Source organism: Denticeps clupeoides, chromosome 13, assembly GCF_900700375.1.
Source record: "Denticeps clupeoides chromosome 13, fDenClu1.1, whole genome shotgun sequence".
NCBI lineage: Eukaryota > Metazoa > Chordata > Actinopteri > Clupeiformes > Denticipitidae > Denticeps > Denticeps clupeoides.
The window spans coordinates 18919796-18937656 of record NC_041719.1 but is presented as its reverse complement, the minus strand read 5'-3'; the positions used below and the strand labels follow the sequence as shown (position 1 = coordinate 18937656).

The 17861-nt window shown below is 44.7% G+C and overlaps 3 protein-coding genes across 16 annotated transcripts; all 3 read right to left on the bottom strand.

Annotated features, from left to right (window-relative positions):
* Positions 1 to 672: 672 nt before the first annotated feature.
* elovl8b (ELOVL fatty acid elongase 8b) lies at positions 673 to 4629 on the bottom strand. 2 transcript variants are annotated; one of them, XM_029001189.1, is made up of 8 exons: positions 4455 to 4629; positions 4117 to 4304; positions 3752 to 3832; positions 2805 to 2861; positions 2607 to 2721; positions 1695 to 1822; positions 902 to 1104; positions 673 to 684 (listed from the first exon to the last, which is right to left on the bottom strand). In XM_029001189.1, exons 1-7 carry the CDS (start codon positions 4510 to 4512, stop codon positions 937 to 939), a joined length of 795 nt encoding a protein of 264 aa, XP_028857022.1. In that variant the 5' UTR covers positions 4513 to 4629; the 3' UTR covers positions 673 to 684; positions 902 to 936. The 2 variants fall into 2 exon arrangements, with proteins under 2 accessions (XP_028857022.1, XP_028857021.1); XM_029001188.1 differs by lacking the exon at positions 673 to 684 and having other exon boundaries at positions 792 to 1104.
* Positions 4533 to 9640, bottom strand: mutyh (mutY DNA glycosylase). 8 transcript variants are annotated; one of them, XM_029001175.1, is made up of 16 exons: positions 8954 to 9636; positions 8558 to 8682; positions 8448 to 8487; positions 8304 to 8377; positions 8184 to 8225; positions 8040 to 8111; positions 7824 to 7937; positions 7377 to 7474; positions 7130 to 7274; positions 6936 to 7017; positions 6645 to 6827; positions 5839 to 5984; positions 5590 to 5739; positions 5252 to 5302; positions 4884 to 5049; positions 4533 to 4639 (listed from the first exon to the last, which is right to left on the bottom strand). In XM_029001175.1, exons 1-15 carry the CDS (start codon positions 9090 to 9092, stop codon positions 4933 to 4935), a joined length of 1578 nt encoding a protein of 525 aa, XP_028857008.1. In that variant the 5' UTR covers positions 9093 to 9636; the 3' UTR covers positions 4533 to 4639; positions 4884 to 4932. The 8 variants fall into 8 exon arrangements, 7 of the variants coding, with proteins under 7 accessions (XP_028857008.1, XP_028857012.1, XP_028857010.1 ...); XM_029001179.1 differs by lacking the exon at positions 4533 to 4639 and having other exon boundaries at positions 4762 to 5049; positions 9011 to 9084; positions 9176 to 9634; XM_029001177.1 differs by lacking the exon at positions 4533 to 4639 and having other exon boundaries at positions 4762 to 5049; positions 8954 to 9084; positions 9176 to 9185.
* Positions 9102 to 17759, bottom strand: armh1 (armadillo like helical domain containing 1). Of its 6 annotated transcripts, none has more exons than XM_029001185.1 (10): positions 16593 to 17759; positions 16200 to 16268; positions 15965 to 16131; positions 11602 to 11798; positions 11370 to 11454; positions 11172 to 11288; positions 10920 to 10992; positions 10675 to 10804; positions 10519 to 10596; positions 9102 to 9279 (listed from the first exon to the last, which is right to left on the bottom strand). In XM_029001185.1, exons 1-10 carry the CDS (start codon positions 16799 to 16801, stop codon positions 9229 to 9231), a joined length of 1176 nt encoding a protein of 391 aa, XP_028857018.1. In that variant the 5' UTR covers positions 16802 to 17759; the 3' UTR covers positions 9102 to 9228. The 6 variants fall into 6 exon arrangements, with proteins under 6 accessions (XP_028857018.1, XP_028857014.1, XP_028857016.1 ...); XM_029001181.1 differs by lacking the exon at positions 9102 to 9279 and adding an exon at positions 10076 to 10418; XM_029001183.1 differs by lacking the exon at positions 9102 to 9279 and adding an exon at positions 10076 to 10418 and having other exon boundaries at positions 10920 to 10938.
* Positions 17760 to 17861: the final 102 nt, after the last annotated feature.

The window sequence follows — 17861 nt, the reverse complement described above, 5'->3', positions numbered from 1 at the left end:
CACCCTGAGTGAGCAAGTGAGCAGCCATGACAGGCGCCCGGGGAGCAGTGTGTGGGGACGGTGCTTTGCTCAGAGGCACCTTGGCGGATCGGGATTCGAACCGGCAACCTTCTGATTATGGGGCCACTTCCTTAACCGCTAGGCCACCACTGCCCCATTATTTTATGCACATCATAAAATAATGGGTAATATTTCATTATATAATTCTAAGATAAATTAACATCTTTTTAATAATTATTTTTAAAAGTAAAGATTGCATGTTTTAGTTTATGACATCTGTGAATTGTGTGAAATCTAATGAATGTCCTCTTCCTGACCTATTTTTGCCCTATTCTTAGCAGTTGCCACATTCTGAAAGGCTTTATAACTTAGTTGGCTAAGCTCCAATATCACACGAAGAAAACATTTTGTCACATTGGCAGCAATGTGATTATCAGCCACATTGGCTAAAATACTGGGGGATGCGAATCTCAGCAGGTGTCAAATTCTGCTTACTGTGATATGCATCCCAATAATTCTATACTGCTATACTTCAGGGGCAGTGATGGCCTAGCGGTTAAGGAAGAGGCTCCGTAATCAGAAAGTTCTTTGTGTGGCGGGGCTCCCTCTTCTTCTATCAGGTATTCCTCTTCGTGTGGCGGGGCTCCCTCTTCCCTGTGACCGTGGGAGATTCCTGCATCCAAACTATTACACGAATCTTAGCACACGCATCGAAATTGGCTCAGAAATATGACCAAGACGCCAAAAGAACAGATCAGATGGAAAAAAAAAAAGAAAAAAAAAAAGCAGACTTTGATTATTAAAAACTGTTTTTTCCTTTTTACTAAATGTATTCAATCAGATACATTTTCCAACAAACAGTACTTTACATTTGGAATGTTCAAGTGTCACTTGATTGCACCTCTTTGGCATGAGTGACCACGTCCTCTGTGTCCTTCAGGCCTTCTTGCTCTTGCGTCTCATGTAATTCTGGTAGTAGAAATTGCCAAAGAGCACAATGAGGCTTACACAGTAGGCAAAGACCACCATGTTCATGGTATCTGGGAAGTCGCACTCCGTGAAGAGGTTGTAGGCTGTGTGACAGGTCATAAGGACAAACTGCAGCTGCAAAGACAGAGCAGTCATTCAGAGAACAGCTACTGGCACGAACAAGCAAGTCACGAGTGTCCCTAAACCCTTCATACAGTCAGGTCCATAAATATTGGGACATCGACACAATGTTAACATTTTTGGCTCTATACACCACCACAATGGATATCAAATGAAACGAACAAGATGTGTTTTAACTGCAGACTGTCAGCTTTTATTTGAGGGTATTTACATCCAAATCGGTGTAGGAATTACAACAGTTTGCATATGTGCCTCCCACTTGTTAAGGGACCTTACGACTGTACGTCATTCTGATTGGAAACATTCCTAGTCATTGATGCCAAATCACTTATTTATATCTATACTGCAACTGATACAGCCGCACACTGGATATTCTGTGGCTCGGTGGGCGTGTCTCAATATGTGGGCCGAAACATTCCACTACAGTCCACCGATCTGTCATCTAAAATATTTTCATTGTGGACCTTCCTTACAATTGTCATCTGTCTGATGCACTTAAGAATGGAACATGTCTGGAATTCCAAAGCATTTGGTTGAGGTCCAAACAGAGAGAGGCCCAATAGGAACACTAAAACTTCACTTACTAACTGTAATGAGGTAAGGTAGCGTTTCCACCACAGGTATTTCTGCATGTGAGGTCCCAGCGCTGCCAGACCATAATACGAGTACATGACAATGTGCACGAAGGTGTTGAGCAGTCCAATGAAGAACGCTGGAAGCAAAGAACATATTGTTTAAACACTGTATTATGCATAAAATATTACGAGTATACTATAGACGCTTAGCATTGATCTGTGCTTTATGCCATTTAAGCAGAAGAATATTAGCAGGCTACATAGCTTCAGTTCAATATATATATTAGACATTAATATAGGGGCAGTGGTGGCCTAGCGGTTAAGGAAGCGGCCCCGTAATCAGAAGGTTGCTGGTTCAAATCCCGATCTGGCAATTTACCACTGAGGTGCCACTGAGCATAGCACCGTCCCCACACACTGCTCCCCGGGCGCCTGTCATGGCTGTCCACTGCTCACTCAGGGTGATGGGTTAAATGCAGAGGACAAATTTCACTGTGTGCACTGTGTGCTGTGTATCACATGTGACAATCACTTCACTTTCACTTTCACTTGCATTAGTACTGGGGAAAAATAAAGCACTCCTCGACCAGTAGGCCGATTGGATTAGGTTGACTGGATTCTGATAGGTGATGTTTTTATCATGAAATATTTTCTGACTGGACCAACAGATCAACAGGACCAGAATGTCCACTGAAGGGTAAGGTGTAGAAAAGCCAGCGAAGTCACTCGGATCCCCGAGCAGAATACCTGCAACTCCCCCCATTGAAATGAACATTTTTAGTATTTTGAGGTCCTGTTGGGAAGGCCCTGTGTATTAGCCGAGGAGAGTCGGAAGGAATTTTTGAACAGGTAGATCAGTTGGAGAGCAGAGCCTGTATCACATAAATTATGCAAACTTGACTTTAATAATGAGACACTCACACTGGCCACCGGCTACATATTTAACACCTGCCCACCAGTTGAAGATCATAGTTCCATGATGATACACGTGGAGGAATGTCAACTGGTTGTTCTTCTTTCTCAGAATGAAGAAAAGCTGGAACAGAGACAAAGTCAAAAACCAGCATCTCAAATACTCACAAGACTCTTCTTTTCTATTATATTGTTGGAGTTCAATACCGTATCACTGAGTTCTATGACTTTAGAAAAAAAGAACCACCAACACACACTGGCCATCTATGTAAGAAAGAAAAGAAAAAGTGTTAGTTAAAATTATTTAACAAACGTGTTAAACGGCCATATAGCAAACCGAAGCTTTTCACATGTACGTGTAAGTGTATCCTGAAGGCGTTTCTATGAATTCTTGTGTGGCATTTACAGCATTTAACAGACGCCCGTATCCAGAGCGACTTACAATCAGTAGTTACAGGGACAGTCCCCCCCTGGAGACACTCAGGGTTAAGTGTCTTGCTCAGGGACACAAAGGTAAGTGGGGTTTGAACCTGATTGAAGAATCTCTGTCTCCCGAGCGCCGCCGCGCTACCAGCCACAGTGCGCATACTATGAATATTCAAATCTTTTTCATTTCTCTTTTACTTCGCTCATTCCTGTGAGTTTGGGCCAATGAAGACATAATACACTTCTCCACGGATACACTGCGATGTATTGAGATGATACAGACAGAAAGAGAAGGGAGAGCGGTGTCGCTACCCTTTTTAAACTGCGTATGAGGTTTAAAATACCATTACCGACATGAATCAGGTCGCCACACAAGAATCCATAGAACCGCCTTCTGGATTTACTGAAAAGCTTCACTAATGCTATATGGGCGTTTAACACACCATTTAAGTAAAAAAAAAAAATCTTACATAAGAGTTTATTTCACCTGTATCTGTGTGAGCATTTCATATGGGTGTGTGTCCATTTGACTTGTACCTGTGTGAGTGTTTGTGTGTGTGAGTTTTCAGTAGTATAAATGCATGCTTGTCAATTTCATATGAGAATGTGTGTGTGCTTCACGTATGTTTGTGCCTCTCATAAATCACTTCACTTTCACTTAAAAAAAAGAAAGTTATCTTGTCACCATGTGCTGTCATATATATGTATGTGTGTGAAAGAGTTTTTACCCTCAGGGCCAGCGGGCTGTCGCTGTAGTCCACCGGCTGGCACAGGAAGCTGTAGTTCGCCAGCCAGGAGCTCAGCAGGAACTGCGTGGGGACGGACACACTTTTATTTTTACTTTACTTTACTTTACAGACGCTTTTATCCAAAACGACTTACAAGGAGACGATACCATTTGGTTTCCATAGATTGTGAGAAAAAAAAAAACTAATTGCTAACTTGTCAAGAATAGAACATTCTAGGGAATTAAGTGCTAGACGAATTTAAAAAAAAAAATTGTGAGTGTGTGTTAGTGTTTTACTCGTTTGAAATACTTTTTAAACGTGTGAGATTTAATCTGTTTCTTAAGACGGAGGATTCGACCTCCTACCTCGTGGAACATGTAGGCGGACAGCGCCACCATGGCGAAGTTGTAGAGGACCAGCGCGGCTCGGAGCTCCACCGGCTCCCGGCGTTTCATCAGCGCGGGTCCGACCCACACCACGCCGAGATAGCAGAGGAAAATGCCGGAGACCGGGACGGGGGAGTGGATCAGGAGCCATGGGTCGGTCCTCTTATCTACACATTCGAGTGCGAGAAATGACCTTTTACTCAGACGAGATTCTGGCCAGGATTCTTTACGCTTCGTAAAAGCCGCGCTAGCGGGGAAAGAATCCCTGGTGTAAAAAAAAAAAAAAAAAAAAAAAAAAAAAAAAAAAAAAAAGTCACCTCCGTTCTCCAAAATCCACCGGTGGACCGACTCTAATTTCCCCCACGCCGAAGCCATGGTCGCGGTGCAGGAGAAGGTTTTAGAAGCTCCGGTGTAGGAAGTTCAGGTGAAGCGCAGGTCAGGACGCTCCTGTACGCGGAACTTTCCAGAATAAAAGTCCTCCAAACCGGGGGGAATATCAGCTCTATCAAAAATGCATCTGGATTGATTGTCTTTAAGCAAAGTGAAAGATTATTTGTACATGCACAGTTCCAAAACCAAAGATTATCCATTTAAAAACAGAAATTGTACATATCAGGCAAATCCTTCAATACAAAAGAATTTATTACAAGACTGCATTAAAATGTATTACAATATATTTAGATATATTTTTCTAACGAAATATACACCTAAATGGCATAATTGTTAGATATTAGCCACGGTTTGACCTTTAAACTCGCATAGACAGAACTGTAGAGAATAATTTCTTGTTTGTCGTCATCTTCTGAGGAACTGGCTGAGGGACAGCTGCTTGGATCGTCCTCTATCTTTGGTTTTCCTGGATCTCTGCAGTTTTTCAATCTTTGAATCAGAGCTTCTCTTTCTCTTTTTGTCCTAAAACCATAAAGTATGCATTACATGAGAGAAGCAACCAGATTCTTCATTAAATGCAGTTAATAAATACAAAATCTTTAAAAAAAACTTTAAAATAAAAGGAAAGGCACACTGGTGCCACTTTAAAATACCTTTACTGGGTGGACTGGTCGCCACAAACAGGTCAATAAAGGAATAATCATGTAGAAAATACTGTAATTACCACATTTTGTTCTTCTTTTAGGTTGATTTTATCTTCATAAAGCTTCATTATCTAAAAAAATGCAAACCAAAAGCAGTTTGATTTTAGATAAATATGACAATATTTTCTAATATTATTTGTTCTGAAAAAAATATTCAAACAGACTCATATGCTCATTGCACAAAGTGATTTTGTCGATTATGGCTGACTTTTACATGTGAGCAGCCAAAAAAATGCTCTTCTTCAATCAGTACATGTTTTGGGGCTGAAAGGGTTACCTTTTTTAATTAAATTACATAAACTTTTTCACGCTATGTTTGAATTGTTGAGATGTACTAGTAGATTAGATCTTATTTCACCTTCTTAAGACCTGTGGATACAGCCGCTTCTTGTAGAGCACATTTGGTCAGCCAGCGACCTGTAGATTTCTGTTCTGTACCCCTGGATCCAGACAAAGCCATTTTGTACACAACATATGTCTGATGGATGTGAGAGAAGATATGAACTACCTGTCGGGAAAGACAGAAACACTCAGTTTTAAATAACCACAATACATTAAGACAGTCCTACAAGGATTGGTAGTGACAAACCCTGTCATGGATGCTCACCTCACCAACAAACTGTAGAAGCTCCTTGTCCAGCTGCGCTCCCAGAATTTTACCGACCTCTGAGCATAGTATGTCCTTCTGCTGTGCCTCTGAGCCTCCCTCCTCCAGAAGAACCATGGGAAACTCCCACAACCCGGCCAACAGTCCTTCCAGCCCAAAGGGTAAGGATTTACCAAAAATGATGAGACTTTGAAGATTTGTATATGTCTGGTACACATACTTCCAAATAATGAACACTCAGGTTTAGCATACACCAACAGGGGTGGGGCACATTGGAAACTGGACAGCCGGATCATGAAACTGCATGAAAATTGGTGTAAGGATCTGACCAGCAGCCAGATTGTGATGGACGATAAACGACTGGATCAGAGCATCTGATCAGGCAACAGGGTCATGAGCATCCAAGGCTCATTCATGCCGACATGGAGATAAACCTGCAGAAGAGCTACTGTAGCTGTGTTCCATTCTGGACCTGGTATCATTTCCATGGAACGATATGTAATTACCAATAGAAGACTTTATGTTATATTAGGAAGATCATAACAAATAATCAAAGCAATTAAAGTGAAAGTGAAGTGATTGTCATTTTGAAACACAGCACAGCACATGGTGACACAACGTGACACAATGTGTCCTCTGCTTTTAACCATGAGCCTTGAGCAGTGGGCAACCATGACAGGCACCCGGGGAACAGTGTGTGGGGATGGCGCTTTGCTCAGTGACACCTTGCCGGCTCGGGATTCGAACCAGCAACCTTCTGATTACGGATCCTTACCCGCTAGGGGATTTCAACTGCAGCTGCCCACCTTTGTCTGGCCTTCGTGTGAGAAGATACTCCTTCTCCTCTCCAGCTCCACTGCTCTCCACCACACACACCAGAGTTCGCTCCACACGGGGAGGCTTTTTGGCAGGTTTGCGGGGATAATTCTGCACTCCCAGCTGGCCGTCCCAAGGCTCTGAGAGGCAGAGGTCACATGTCCCTGGAGTTGCTGCAGCATGGCAGTTTTGTTGATTATTGACGGTATCCATTTTCAACATGCCAATATTTGCAGTCACAATGACAGAAAGGGACTTTATGTAGTTTACTTCTTACTTACAGCAGTTTTCTATATCTGGTGTGCAGCCATTGATTGCTGGGTTAAGATTACTCTTGGAGTCCTTTTCTTGCTTGAAGCTGACCTGGTGGCGATAAATTCCCAGTACTTGATCTCAGTCAAATAAACTAAACTAAGATATTACAACCTATATTCTTATTTTAACCCCAGACTAGATTTGAAGCTGTTTCACTAACCTTTCTGGAGGCGTGGCACATGGTCTGAATGGGACATTGGACACAGAGAGGGTTTTTTGGGGTGCACACTCTTGCTCCAAGCTCCATCAAAGCCTGGTTAAAGTCTCCAGGTCTCTCTGGGTCGACAAGAGTGTGAGCTGTTTTCCTGAAATTACACCATTCTATGAAAATACAATTATTTCAACAGCACAGGACATTTCGAGTATTTAAAAAAGTAACTTTAGTCTTAGACTATGTTCAACCATACCATAATGCTTCAGTCACTGGATTACTTGTACAATCTGCACCAATTGCCCGAACTCGACAGAGAACCCGAATAACATTTCCGTCAACAGCACCAGTCACCTATTCAACAAATATAACATATAAACACACTTTTACAAAGTAATGTGACAGAACTTACACACACCTGTTGGTTTTTCCAAGTTCTGCAGGCAATAAATTGTAAAAACGCTATATAATACAGCCGCTCCGGTCACATCACTTTTGACGGTATGCAACGCTTCAAAATAAACGTTTCAAATGGAAAGACAGTGAATGATTTCAAATTCATTAAAGTTTAGGTTAATGTTGAAATGTTGCATACAGATGTTGGATGGGGGGTTGGGCATAACAGAAAAACATTTTAGAAGCACTGGACTAGAGGACACACAAGCAGGCAGTTCTGGGCAACTAATACAGCCCCTACAGTTACCTGACCCAGGGCAATGGAGCCCACAGCCCCTGCAGTGTAGCGCCCCACCCCTGGCAACTGCTTTAGCAAAGCATCTGTGGTGTTGGGCATCTTCCCTCCGAACTGTGACACCACCTGGATACACAGCACACAACACCACCACCAGCAGAGGTAACTTCACACTGCAGGCATGCTGTTACTAACAAGAACAGCTGAACCCGTGTCACATGCGGTCACCTTCTGCGCTCCTTCGTGCAGCCTTCTTCCCCTGGAGTAGTACCCAAGCCCCGCCCACATCTGATTCACCTCCTGCACACAGTCGTAAAAAGTCATGACCACATGTACTTTCACCGCATCCTCCAAAATATACACCACGAGTACCTCCAGAGTAGCTTCTGCGAGTTTCTGGACTGTAGGCCACTTCTGGGGAAAAACAAAAAAATCTTTTTTCACACAAATGCATCAGTGTCAGTGTGGTTCTGGACAATTTGCATTCGTCACCTTCATCCACTTGTTGTAGTAGTCAATCACCGTGGCAACCTGAGTCTGCTGTAGCATTATTTCTGATACCCAGACTGAAAGCAGCAAATGTTTAATACTTTCATATATAAAGCAGTCATACTGCAGGTACTTCTTTAATATTACCTGCATACGTCCTTACGTTGATGTCTGGTTCAGTCGTAGCCTGCCAAAAAAAAAGACATTTATGACATTTATGGCAGTTTGTTACAAAGCCCTGCTGCTATGTCACTTACGACTGTTCTCCATGGCAGCTCCCTCTTGGTAGAATCATACCAACCCAAAAGCTGGCTACGAAAACGGCAGATCTCTGCTGGCTCCTGGAAAAAGTGGTAGGCGGGGCGTCCAGTTTCTCTGGGCTCTTGTGGAGTAAATGATAAGATCATTCCAAAAAGCTGGAACAGTATAACAGTGAGGACCATCATCATCATTTTTTAGCACAGTGTCGCTGAGCTAAATAGATGGTTTCAGAGAGCAGGTCTAAAATGAAAACCGGAATTCAGATCGTCCTGTTTTAAAATATGCACATTCTAAGCAGAGCAACTAAGGATATGAGCTACTGAACTGTAACACACACACACACACACACACACAAAGATAGATATTTTTAATACACATCGCCCAGAACCAACCAGGTCTTGCTATAGGAATCGGAATGCGATTCACAATCCACATTCGCCACCACTGACCCTCCGGACGTGCGGACATCTTCCTCTCCTGCTGCGCCGAGTTCTTCCCTCTCCGTCCAGCGGCAGATCTTGACCTTCTCATGACGAGGGAAGTGGAAAGTCTACGTCGGAATACGCGCTTTAAAACTGCAGCCGCACAACTTCGTTTACCACCCCGCTCCAAACCTCTCCCGCCATTTGCGTCACTGCGTCAGTGGGAGGAGCTTGTGTGCGTCCAATCAGGCGCTCCGCGAAGAGATCTCACTTCCTAATCGCTTCCTCTGGCGGACCTGTAAAAGTATTCCACTTTTGTGCAATATCATATTTAGTACATTATTAAAATATGAATAACAATTCTATTTTCCGTTCATTCGTCTACATGGACGAGCACAGTTCTGTTCCTGCTGAGCAGGACTTTTATTTAGTATTTTATATGCATATTTTATATAGTGGTAACTAGTCGTTACTATAGATGAAATATGTGGTGTTTGGAAGGCTGAAAGTGTGACCTTTGTAAAAACAATGGATGCATGAAAAGGAAGAGTGGAGGAGTGGGGATGAGAGGAGGGAGGTTAAATGTGATTGAATTGGTTACATTGGTAACCATCCACCACATATTTCACCTATTCAACCACATTTAACCTCCTTCCACTTAACCAACCTCCTCCACTCTTAATTTTCATCCCTCCATCCTCCCACCAGCATGCATTTTAAAGAGCAACAATGATCACATGCTCAGCCTTCCAACCACCACAAATTTCATCTACAGTAACTACTATAAAATAAAATCAATGTCCAGCATCTGCTGCATGGCTTGGATGAAGTGACCTTACTACGCTCCTCACAGTCTCTTCTACCATCACAAATGCAGCAATGTATTTTAATTGATTTGTGAATTAAAACATTGTTAATTAAAATCTAAAAAAGCCACTTTGGAAATTAGCGGCCAAGGGTCAATGGCTCAAGCCCCTAAAGCCACATGCCTTCATGGCTGAACGTTGAGTCATGGCAACTGGACTTTCTTTCTTTAAGGTAGAGAAGTGAGAGAAAAAAACAGCTTACAAAAAAAAACACAAGGCAAGTATATTATTCTTTCACTGTTCTATTATGACTGAAAAAGTCCTCTTTGAAATATTACACAGGTCCAAATGTTCACTCAAAACTTCCAAAACTACCAATCTGAGAAATCTAAGTAATCACTTAATAACCTAAACTTGTCTGAAAATGTAGTGTTATCTGTGATCCCAGCTTCACATTCCTGGCTTTACTGATCATTTCTGAACACAAGAGTACTCCAGTGCTTCACTTTATCATTTTATTCATTGTTTATGAAGGACACCTTCTCAACATCAGATATGTTCACATCATTAGATTGTAGTATTTCAGCTTGGCTTGCATCGATCTTCATGTAAATATCCTCTGGGTTACACTAAAAAAACAAACAACTTCAATATAAATGCCCTGAAACAGTTACCAATTGAGACAAATTAACAAGCTAAAAAAATACTGTCAGACACGATAGCACCCACCATGAATGATTCAAAGAGTGCCGCACCCATGCATCTATGTGCATGTTCCTCAACCTTGGGGTAGGTGCGTACGAAATACTGCAATGAGAAGAAATGTGCCTTTACTGGCAGCAATAAATGAAGAACATTGGCGGTAAATGTGCTGTGTGTGTTTACTTCCAAAGCCAGGCTTGCTTGTCTCTGGGTGTCAGCATGGCCTTGCTTGCCCATGGCGTACAGGAGGTGATGTACCACGCCGAGAGTCAGCAGCTCATTAGAGATCTCCTCTCCGCTCTGGGCCAGGTTCCTGCATCACATGCCAAAAGCGTGACACACAAATCTGCAGTTATGAGAGACACTTTGGAAAACAGTGACATGAAGGTATCCAGTAAATTTGTGGAATATTCCTGGAGTCTGTCTACCTTATCACTTTGGCTGCAGCTGCTTGTTGGACAAACACAGGCAAAGGCTCAGTCATCTTTGACATTTCAGGACCTAAAATGGTACCAATTTCCACCCAGTCTGTCATTTATGATGCGTACACAACAAATCACGTGGAAATGTAGAACTGATTAGAACTTTCAGAATTGAATTTGACAGATAGAAACAAACATTGTTGTTAGATTCAGCCAAATATTCTGAATATAACAAACAAAAGCAAAATTCTCTGAGACCTTGAAGGATCTTGTGCCTTTGAACGTCCTGTTTTGGTGACTTTAGCAGCTCCACCAGGCTTTTGAGAAGAGCTGGCCTCACCTCATAATGCTTCAGCTCTGAAATCAGCTCAAATGCTGGTAGAAGACAATGAAGAAAAATGAATGGATCTGTCCATTCTGAACTGAGGCTTTCAGCCATTTGACAATGGTATTCACCTTCAATTTGCACCTGAGGGTGCAGGGATCTCAGCAAGTTTAGGAGTGGCTCAACTACACTCTGGTCCGCTGGTTTTATGGTGGCCTACAGGATGATAGTAAAAACTTCACTTCCTTTCTGCCCCTTTTATTTATTAAGAATCAAGGCTCTCTCGTATAATGAATTCTAAAAAGGGGGGAATATGAAATATCAAATCATGTACAGTTTCATCATGTGTGTAAGGTGGCTGACCTGAATGCCATGAAGGGTCTGCAACACGAGACACTGGCCGTTTGGAGAGGTGCATGACAGCAGGCCTATCAGTGCCTTATACACTTGGATTTGGAACTTAGGGTTTCCGTGAGCCAAGGACTCCAGTAGAGCTCGAGCAGTCTTTTGCGTCTCCACCTTTTTTGACAAGGCAAAGCATTCTGCGACAATCCCAACACCTGCAAGCCCCACAAAGACGTAGACATGTCACCATAGCAAGACATTCTAAGGACATTCTACAGTCCCTGACAAAAGTCTTGTGTACAAATTAACCTCAAGTGCCGCTGAAATATATTTATAATCAACTTTCTTTACAAGAAATACCTCATTTTATTCCCAACAGCTTTTGTAATAATGTTTCAGTGCAAAATGAAACTGTCAAAAAGTATTATAATATTCAAAGCTTGGTAAAGCCCATTGAGTCCATTTTTGAAAAGACATAAGTGTTGTCGCCTTGTCATATGAGCTTCACCTGTGACTAATAATGGATCAGTTAGGTCTCAGGTGTGTATAAAAAGAACCCCAGTACACTAGACTTTCACATCAACTGCAACTAGACCTCTGCATGCCTAAGATTCACCCTGAGAATAAAGTGTTGATTATCAAGAGGCTGAAGACCAGATCCACTGCTGATGTGGCAGACACCTTCAATGTGTCTCAGCGTCAAGTACAGAGGATAAAAAAAAGATTTGAAGAGACTGGAAATGTTTTTGACCATTTTCCACTGCATCAGAGCTCCATGAGACCTGGTAACCTGAAGTCCCTGTGTGAACCAGAACAGTTTGTCGGATTCTGGCTTGAAATGGCCTCCATGGTCGAATCAGTGCCCAGAAGACAGCACTAAACAAAAGACAATTGAATAACCGTGTGGCATTTGCCAAGGCCCACAGCCTGCTAAAAGGATGGACGCTGAAAAAGTGGCAGAAGGTGGATTTTTCAGATGAATCTTATGTTGAATTAAACCACAGTCACCACATATATTGCAGGAGACCTACTGGAGCTTGCATGGATCCGAGATTCACCCCAAAAACAGTGATGTTTGGTAGCGGAAAAATCATGGCCTGGAGTTACATCCAGTATGGGGGTGTGCAAGAGATCTGCAGGGTCAAAGGCAACATCAATAGTCTGAAATACCAAATCTTAGCTACCTTTTATATTCCCAACCATAAAAGAGGCCAAATTCTGCAGCAGGTGCTCCATCACATACTTCCATCTCCACATCAAAGTTCCGAAGAAGGCGAAGAAGATCAAGATGTTGCAGGATTGGCCAGCCCAGTCACCAGACATGAACATAATTGAGCATGTGTGGGGTAGGATGAAAGAGGAAGCATGGAAAACGAAAGCAAAGAATATTGATAAACTCTGGGAGGCATGCAAGACTGCTTTTTTGCTATTCCTGATGACTTCATTAATAAATTGTATGAATCCTTGCCAGACCGCATGGATGCAGTCCTTCAAGCTCATGGAAGTCATACAAGACATTAAAGTTGAATCTTACAGCACCGCTAGTTAATTTGCCGTAAAATCGGTCAATTTCTGTATAGGCGACAAAAAATTAGACCTTTCTCGTCCTCATCTTACTCCGCTTTTCTGGGTCTGGGTTGCGGGGGCAGCATCACAAGTAGGCAATCCCAGACAGCCCACTCCCCAGCCACCTCAACCAGCTCCTCCGGCAAGATCCCAAGGCGTTCCCAGACCAGACTGGAGATATAATTTCTCCGGCCTCCTGCCGGCAGGACATAATTCTATATATTATATATATCCAGGAGGCATCCTGACCAGATACCCGAACCACCTCAACTGGCTCCTTTCAATGTGGAGGAGCAGCAGTTCTACTCTTGAGTCCCTCCCGAATGTCCAAGCTTCTCACGCTATCTCTAAGGCTGCAGCCACCCTACGGAGGTGGCTCATTTTGGTAAGTCATTTTGGCCGCTTGTATCCGCAATCTCGTTGTTTCGGTCATTATCCAAAGCTCATGACCATAAGTGAGGATTAGGATGTAGATCGACTGGTAAATCGAGAGCCTTGCTTTATGGCTCAGCTCCCTCTTCACCACGACATCACTGCGGATACTGCCCCAATCTGCCTGTCAATCTCCTGCTCCCTTCTTCCCTCACTCATGAACAAGACCCCGAGATACTTAAACTCCTCCACTTGAGGCAGGACCTTTCCTCTGACCCAGAGTTGGCAAGCCACCCTTTTCCGGTCGAGAACCGTTGCCTCAGATTTGGAGGTGCTGATCCTCATCCCAGTTGCATCCCTACCTAGCAAGAGCTGAAGGTCATAGACTGATGTCCAACCCTCACCGGGAACAGGTTCGACTTACTGCCGGATATGCGGACCAAATTCATGCTCCTCTTGTACAGGGACTGAATGGCCCTTAACAAAAGGCCATCCACCCCATACTCCTGGAGCGCTCCCAATAGGACGCCCCTATGGACACGGTCATAAGCCTTCTCCAAATCCACAAAATACATATGGATTGGTTGGGCAATCTCCCATGCCCCCTCCATCACCTTAGGAAGGGTAAAGAGCTGGTCCACAATTCCACGGCCAGGACAAAAACCACATTGCTCCTCCTCAATCCAAGACTCATCTATCGACCGGACCCTCCTCTCCAGTACCTTGGAGTACCTTTCCAGGGAGGCTGAGGAGTGTGATCCGGAACTGCCCCCGATGTCCACGCAATGTTGCAGAGAAGTGTCAACAATGACAGCCCTTCAACATCCATAAGATTCCCAGGACGGATCTCATCCACCCCCGGGGCTTCGCTGCTGTGTAGCTGTTTGACTACCTCAGCAACTTCTGCCCCTGAGATTGGACAGTCCATACCCAGGCATCCCAGCTCTGGGTCCTCATCGGAATGCATATCGGTGGGATTGAGGAGCTCCTCAAAATATTCCTTCCATTACCCGACTATAGCCCCAGTCGACGTCAGCAGCTCCCCATCCCCACTGTAAACAGTGTGAGCAAGTTGATACCTTCCTCTCCTGAGGAAGCAGATGGTTTGCCAGAACCTCTTTGGAGCCGATCAGTAGTCTTACTCCATGGCCTCACCAAACTCCTCCCACGCCCGAGATTTTCGCCACTGCTGCACCCCGCTTTGCCATCCAGGTGGTGATCAGTTGACAGCTCCGCTCCTCTCTTCACCTGAGTGTCCAAAACATATGGTCGCAGGTCAAATGATACGACTACAAAGTCAATCATCGACCTGCAACCTAAATGGCCAAACTGCGGCCTGCACAGAAGTCCAACAATGAATGAGTCCACAACTCGTGTTCAGATCCGGCGGGCCGTTACTCCCAATCACGCCCCTCCAGGTCATGCCTTCATTGCCTATGTGAGCGTTGAAGTCCCCCAGCAGGACAATGGAGTCCCCAGTCGGAGCACTATCTAGCACTCCTCCCAGGGACTCCAAAAAGGGTGGGTATTCTGAGCTGTTATTCGGCGCATAAGCGCAAACAACAGTCAGGTCCCTTTACCCGACCCTAAGGCGCAGGGAAGCAACCCTCTCGTCCCCGGGGTAAACCCCAACAAACAGGCTGAGAGTCTTGTGGCTAACAAAAAGCCAACCCCAGCCCTCGCCTCTCACCCAGAGCAACTCCAGCAAAGGAGAGTGTCCAACCTCTCTCAAGGACTTGGGTACCGGAGCCAAAGCTATGTGTCAAGGTGAGTCTGACTATATCTAGCCGGTACTGCTCAACCTCTTCCACAAGCTCCAGCTCCTTCCCCACCAGAGAGGTGATGTTCCATGTCCCAATAGCCAGTTTCCTTGTCCGGGGATCAGACCGCAAAAGCTTCCAGCTCAGTCTGCCACCCGATCACAGTTGGAATGTGCCCATGTATGCAATTTCCCACTTGTGGGACTAATAAAGGTTATTTTATCCAGTTCAGGCTGGGCCCGGCCGGGCCCCATAGGCGAAAGCCCGACCACCAGGCGCTTGCTCATGGGCCCCAACCCCAGACCTGGCTCCCTACACTGACTCATTGCTATTTTTTACCATGAAAGGTCTTCTGAACCGTTCTCTTGCCCTTTACCTAAGACCAATTTGTCACCAAGTGCCCCAGACAACATAGCTCCTAGGATCATTAGGGCTCTCAAACTCCTCCACCACGATAAGGTGACGGTTCACGTAGGAGAATTTCTGTCTTTTTTTCAGTGAAACTAATTCATTTTAATGCATTAAACATCATTTGGTAGGGTTTTAGCATTTCATATGAGCTATTTCTAACACCAGTTGATTCATTAAAGTTAGGTTAATAGCAGGTGCTTCTACAAAATAGATAAGCGCCAAGACTTTTGTCAGGGACTGTATTAGAATATATTGTGGTTGATACTGCGTACCGTAGCTCTCGCAGATGAACTCTTTGTACCTGCGCCCAGCATTAGACAGCGAATTGAGCAGGTGAAGGGCTTCCACTTTGTTCTCCTCTTTTGTTGGTTTCCAAGCCAAGATTTCAAGCAGAGTCATAATCCCACCAGCCTCCAGGAACTCAGTCAGATAACTGTGACTTAAATAGATCAAAAGTGGTTTAAATGTGTAATATCAGCTCCTGGAAAAAAAAAAAAAAAAACTCACTTGTTTGGTGCGTAGAAGAATACCCCCAGGGCTTTTAGTTGCAAATGCAAACAACGTCCAAACATGTATCTGAAAATATGACTGTAATGGGAAGGAACAACCCTCTCACCATATGCATACGGCTTAGTGATCGAACATTACGCCTGGTTAATTATTTTTTTATCTCCTTGCCGTAGTTTACCCATTATCCTCACTTGCTGTGCGTTTGACTCAAAATTAATAAAAAGTGATGGTGCTTTGCTCAGCGGCAGTTCGGGACTCGAACCGGCAACCTTCCGAGTACGGGTCCGCTTCCTAGGCCACCATAATTTCATTAGGAATTTTAAAATGGATTTTCTTCTTGTTAAACATGAGTAAACTCGTGTTTAATAGATGCTGAGTCAGGCAGGATACGTCAGCCTCGTCCAGGCTGTGATTCGCGTCAGGAAGAGGCTGGCAGCTTGTCCGAACTGAAGCTCCAGATCCGGGACACCTTTTCCCGAGCTGTGGCTGACAAAGCTGGCGAGAATGCGGCTCCGTGCCGCTTGTCCCGCCTCGTCCCAGTCCTGGAGGAAGAGCCGCAGCTCGCCGACCACCGCCTGCTGCGCTCCAGCGGGTAACATGGCAGTGTCCGAGCGGTTCACTCCTCACCAAAGCTGACACGGAGTCAAAATAACTCGCCGTGACTCCCACCTACACCGTCCGAGCGATTCACTCGTCACCTAAACTGACACTGAGTCAAATAACTCGCCGTGACTCCAACTCGCAGTGTCGAGCGGTTCACTCCTCACCAAAACTGAGTCAAATAACTCGCGTGACTCCCGCCCGTAACGTCCGAGCGGTTCACTCCTCACCAAAACTAACACAGAGTCAAATAACTCGCAGTGACTCCCACCCGCAGCGTCCGAGCGGTTCACTCCTCACCAAAACTAACACAGAGTCAAATAACTCGCAGTGACTCCCACCCGCAGCGTCTGAGCGGTTCACTCCTCACCAAAACTGAGTCAAATAATTCGCAGTGACTCCCACCCGCAGCGTCCGAGCGGTTCACTCCTCACCAAAACTGAGTCAAATAATTCGCAGTGACTCCCACCCGCAGCGTCCGAGCGGTTCACTCCGCACCAAAACTAACACGGACTCAAACAACTCGCCGTGACTCCCACTCTCAGCTTCCGAGCGATTCACTATTCACAAAAACTGAGTCAAATAACTCGCTTTGACTCCCACCCGCAGCGTCCGAGCGGTTCACTCCTCACCAAAACTAACACAGAGTCAAATAACTCGCCGTGACTCCCACTCGCAGCGTCGAGCGGTTCACTCCTCACCAAAACTGAGTCAAATAACTCGCGTGACTCCCGCCCGCAGCGTCCGAGCGGTTCACTCCTCACCAAAACTGAGTCAAATAACTCGCGTGACTCCCGCCCGCAGCGTCCGAGCGGTTCACTCCTCACCAAAACTAACACGGACTCAAATAACTCGCCGTGATTCCCACCCGCAGCCTGCGTTGCTGTTTGTACTGGTGAACCCGGAGACAGCTGCTGGCGTCACCGGGACACTGAGTCTCCTTCTGATTGGCTCGAACCGGAATGTTTACGGTTTCCATGGTTCCATGGTTCCATGGAGGGCTTTTTACTAAGACTACTGTTTTACTCAGAATAGACAGATGGAATGAATAGAATATCA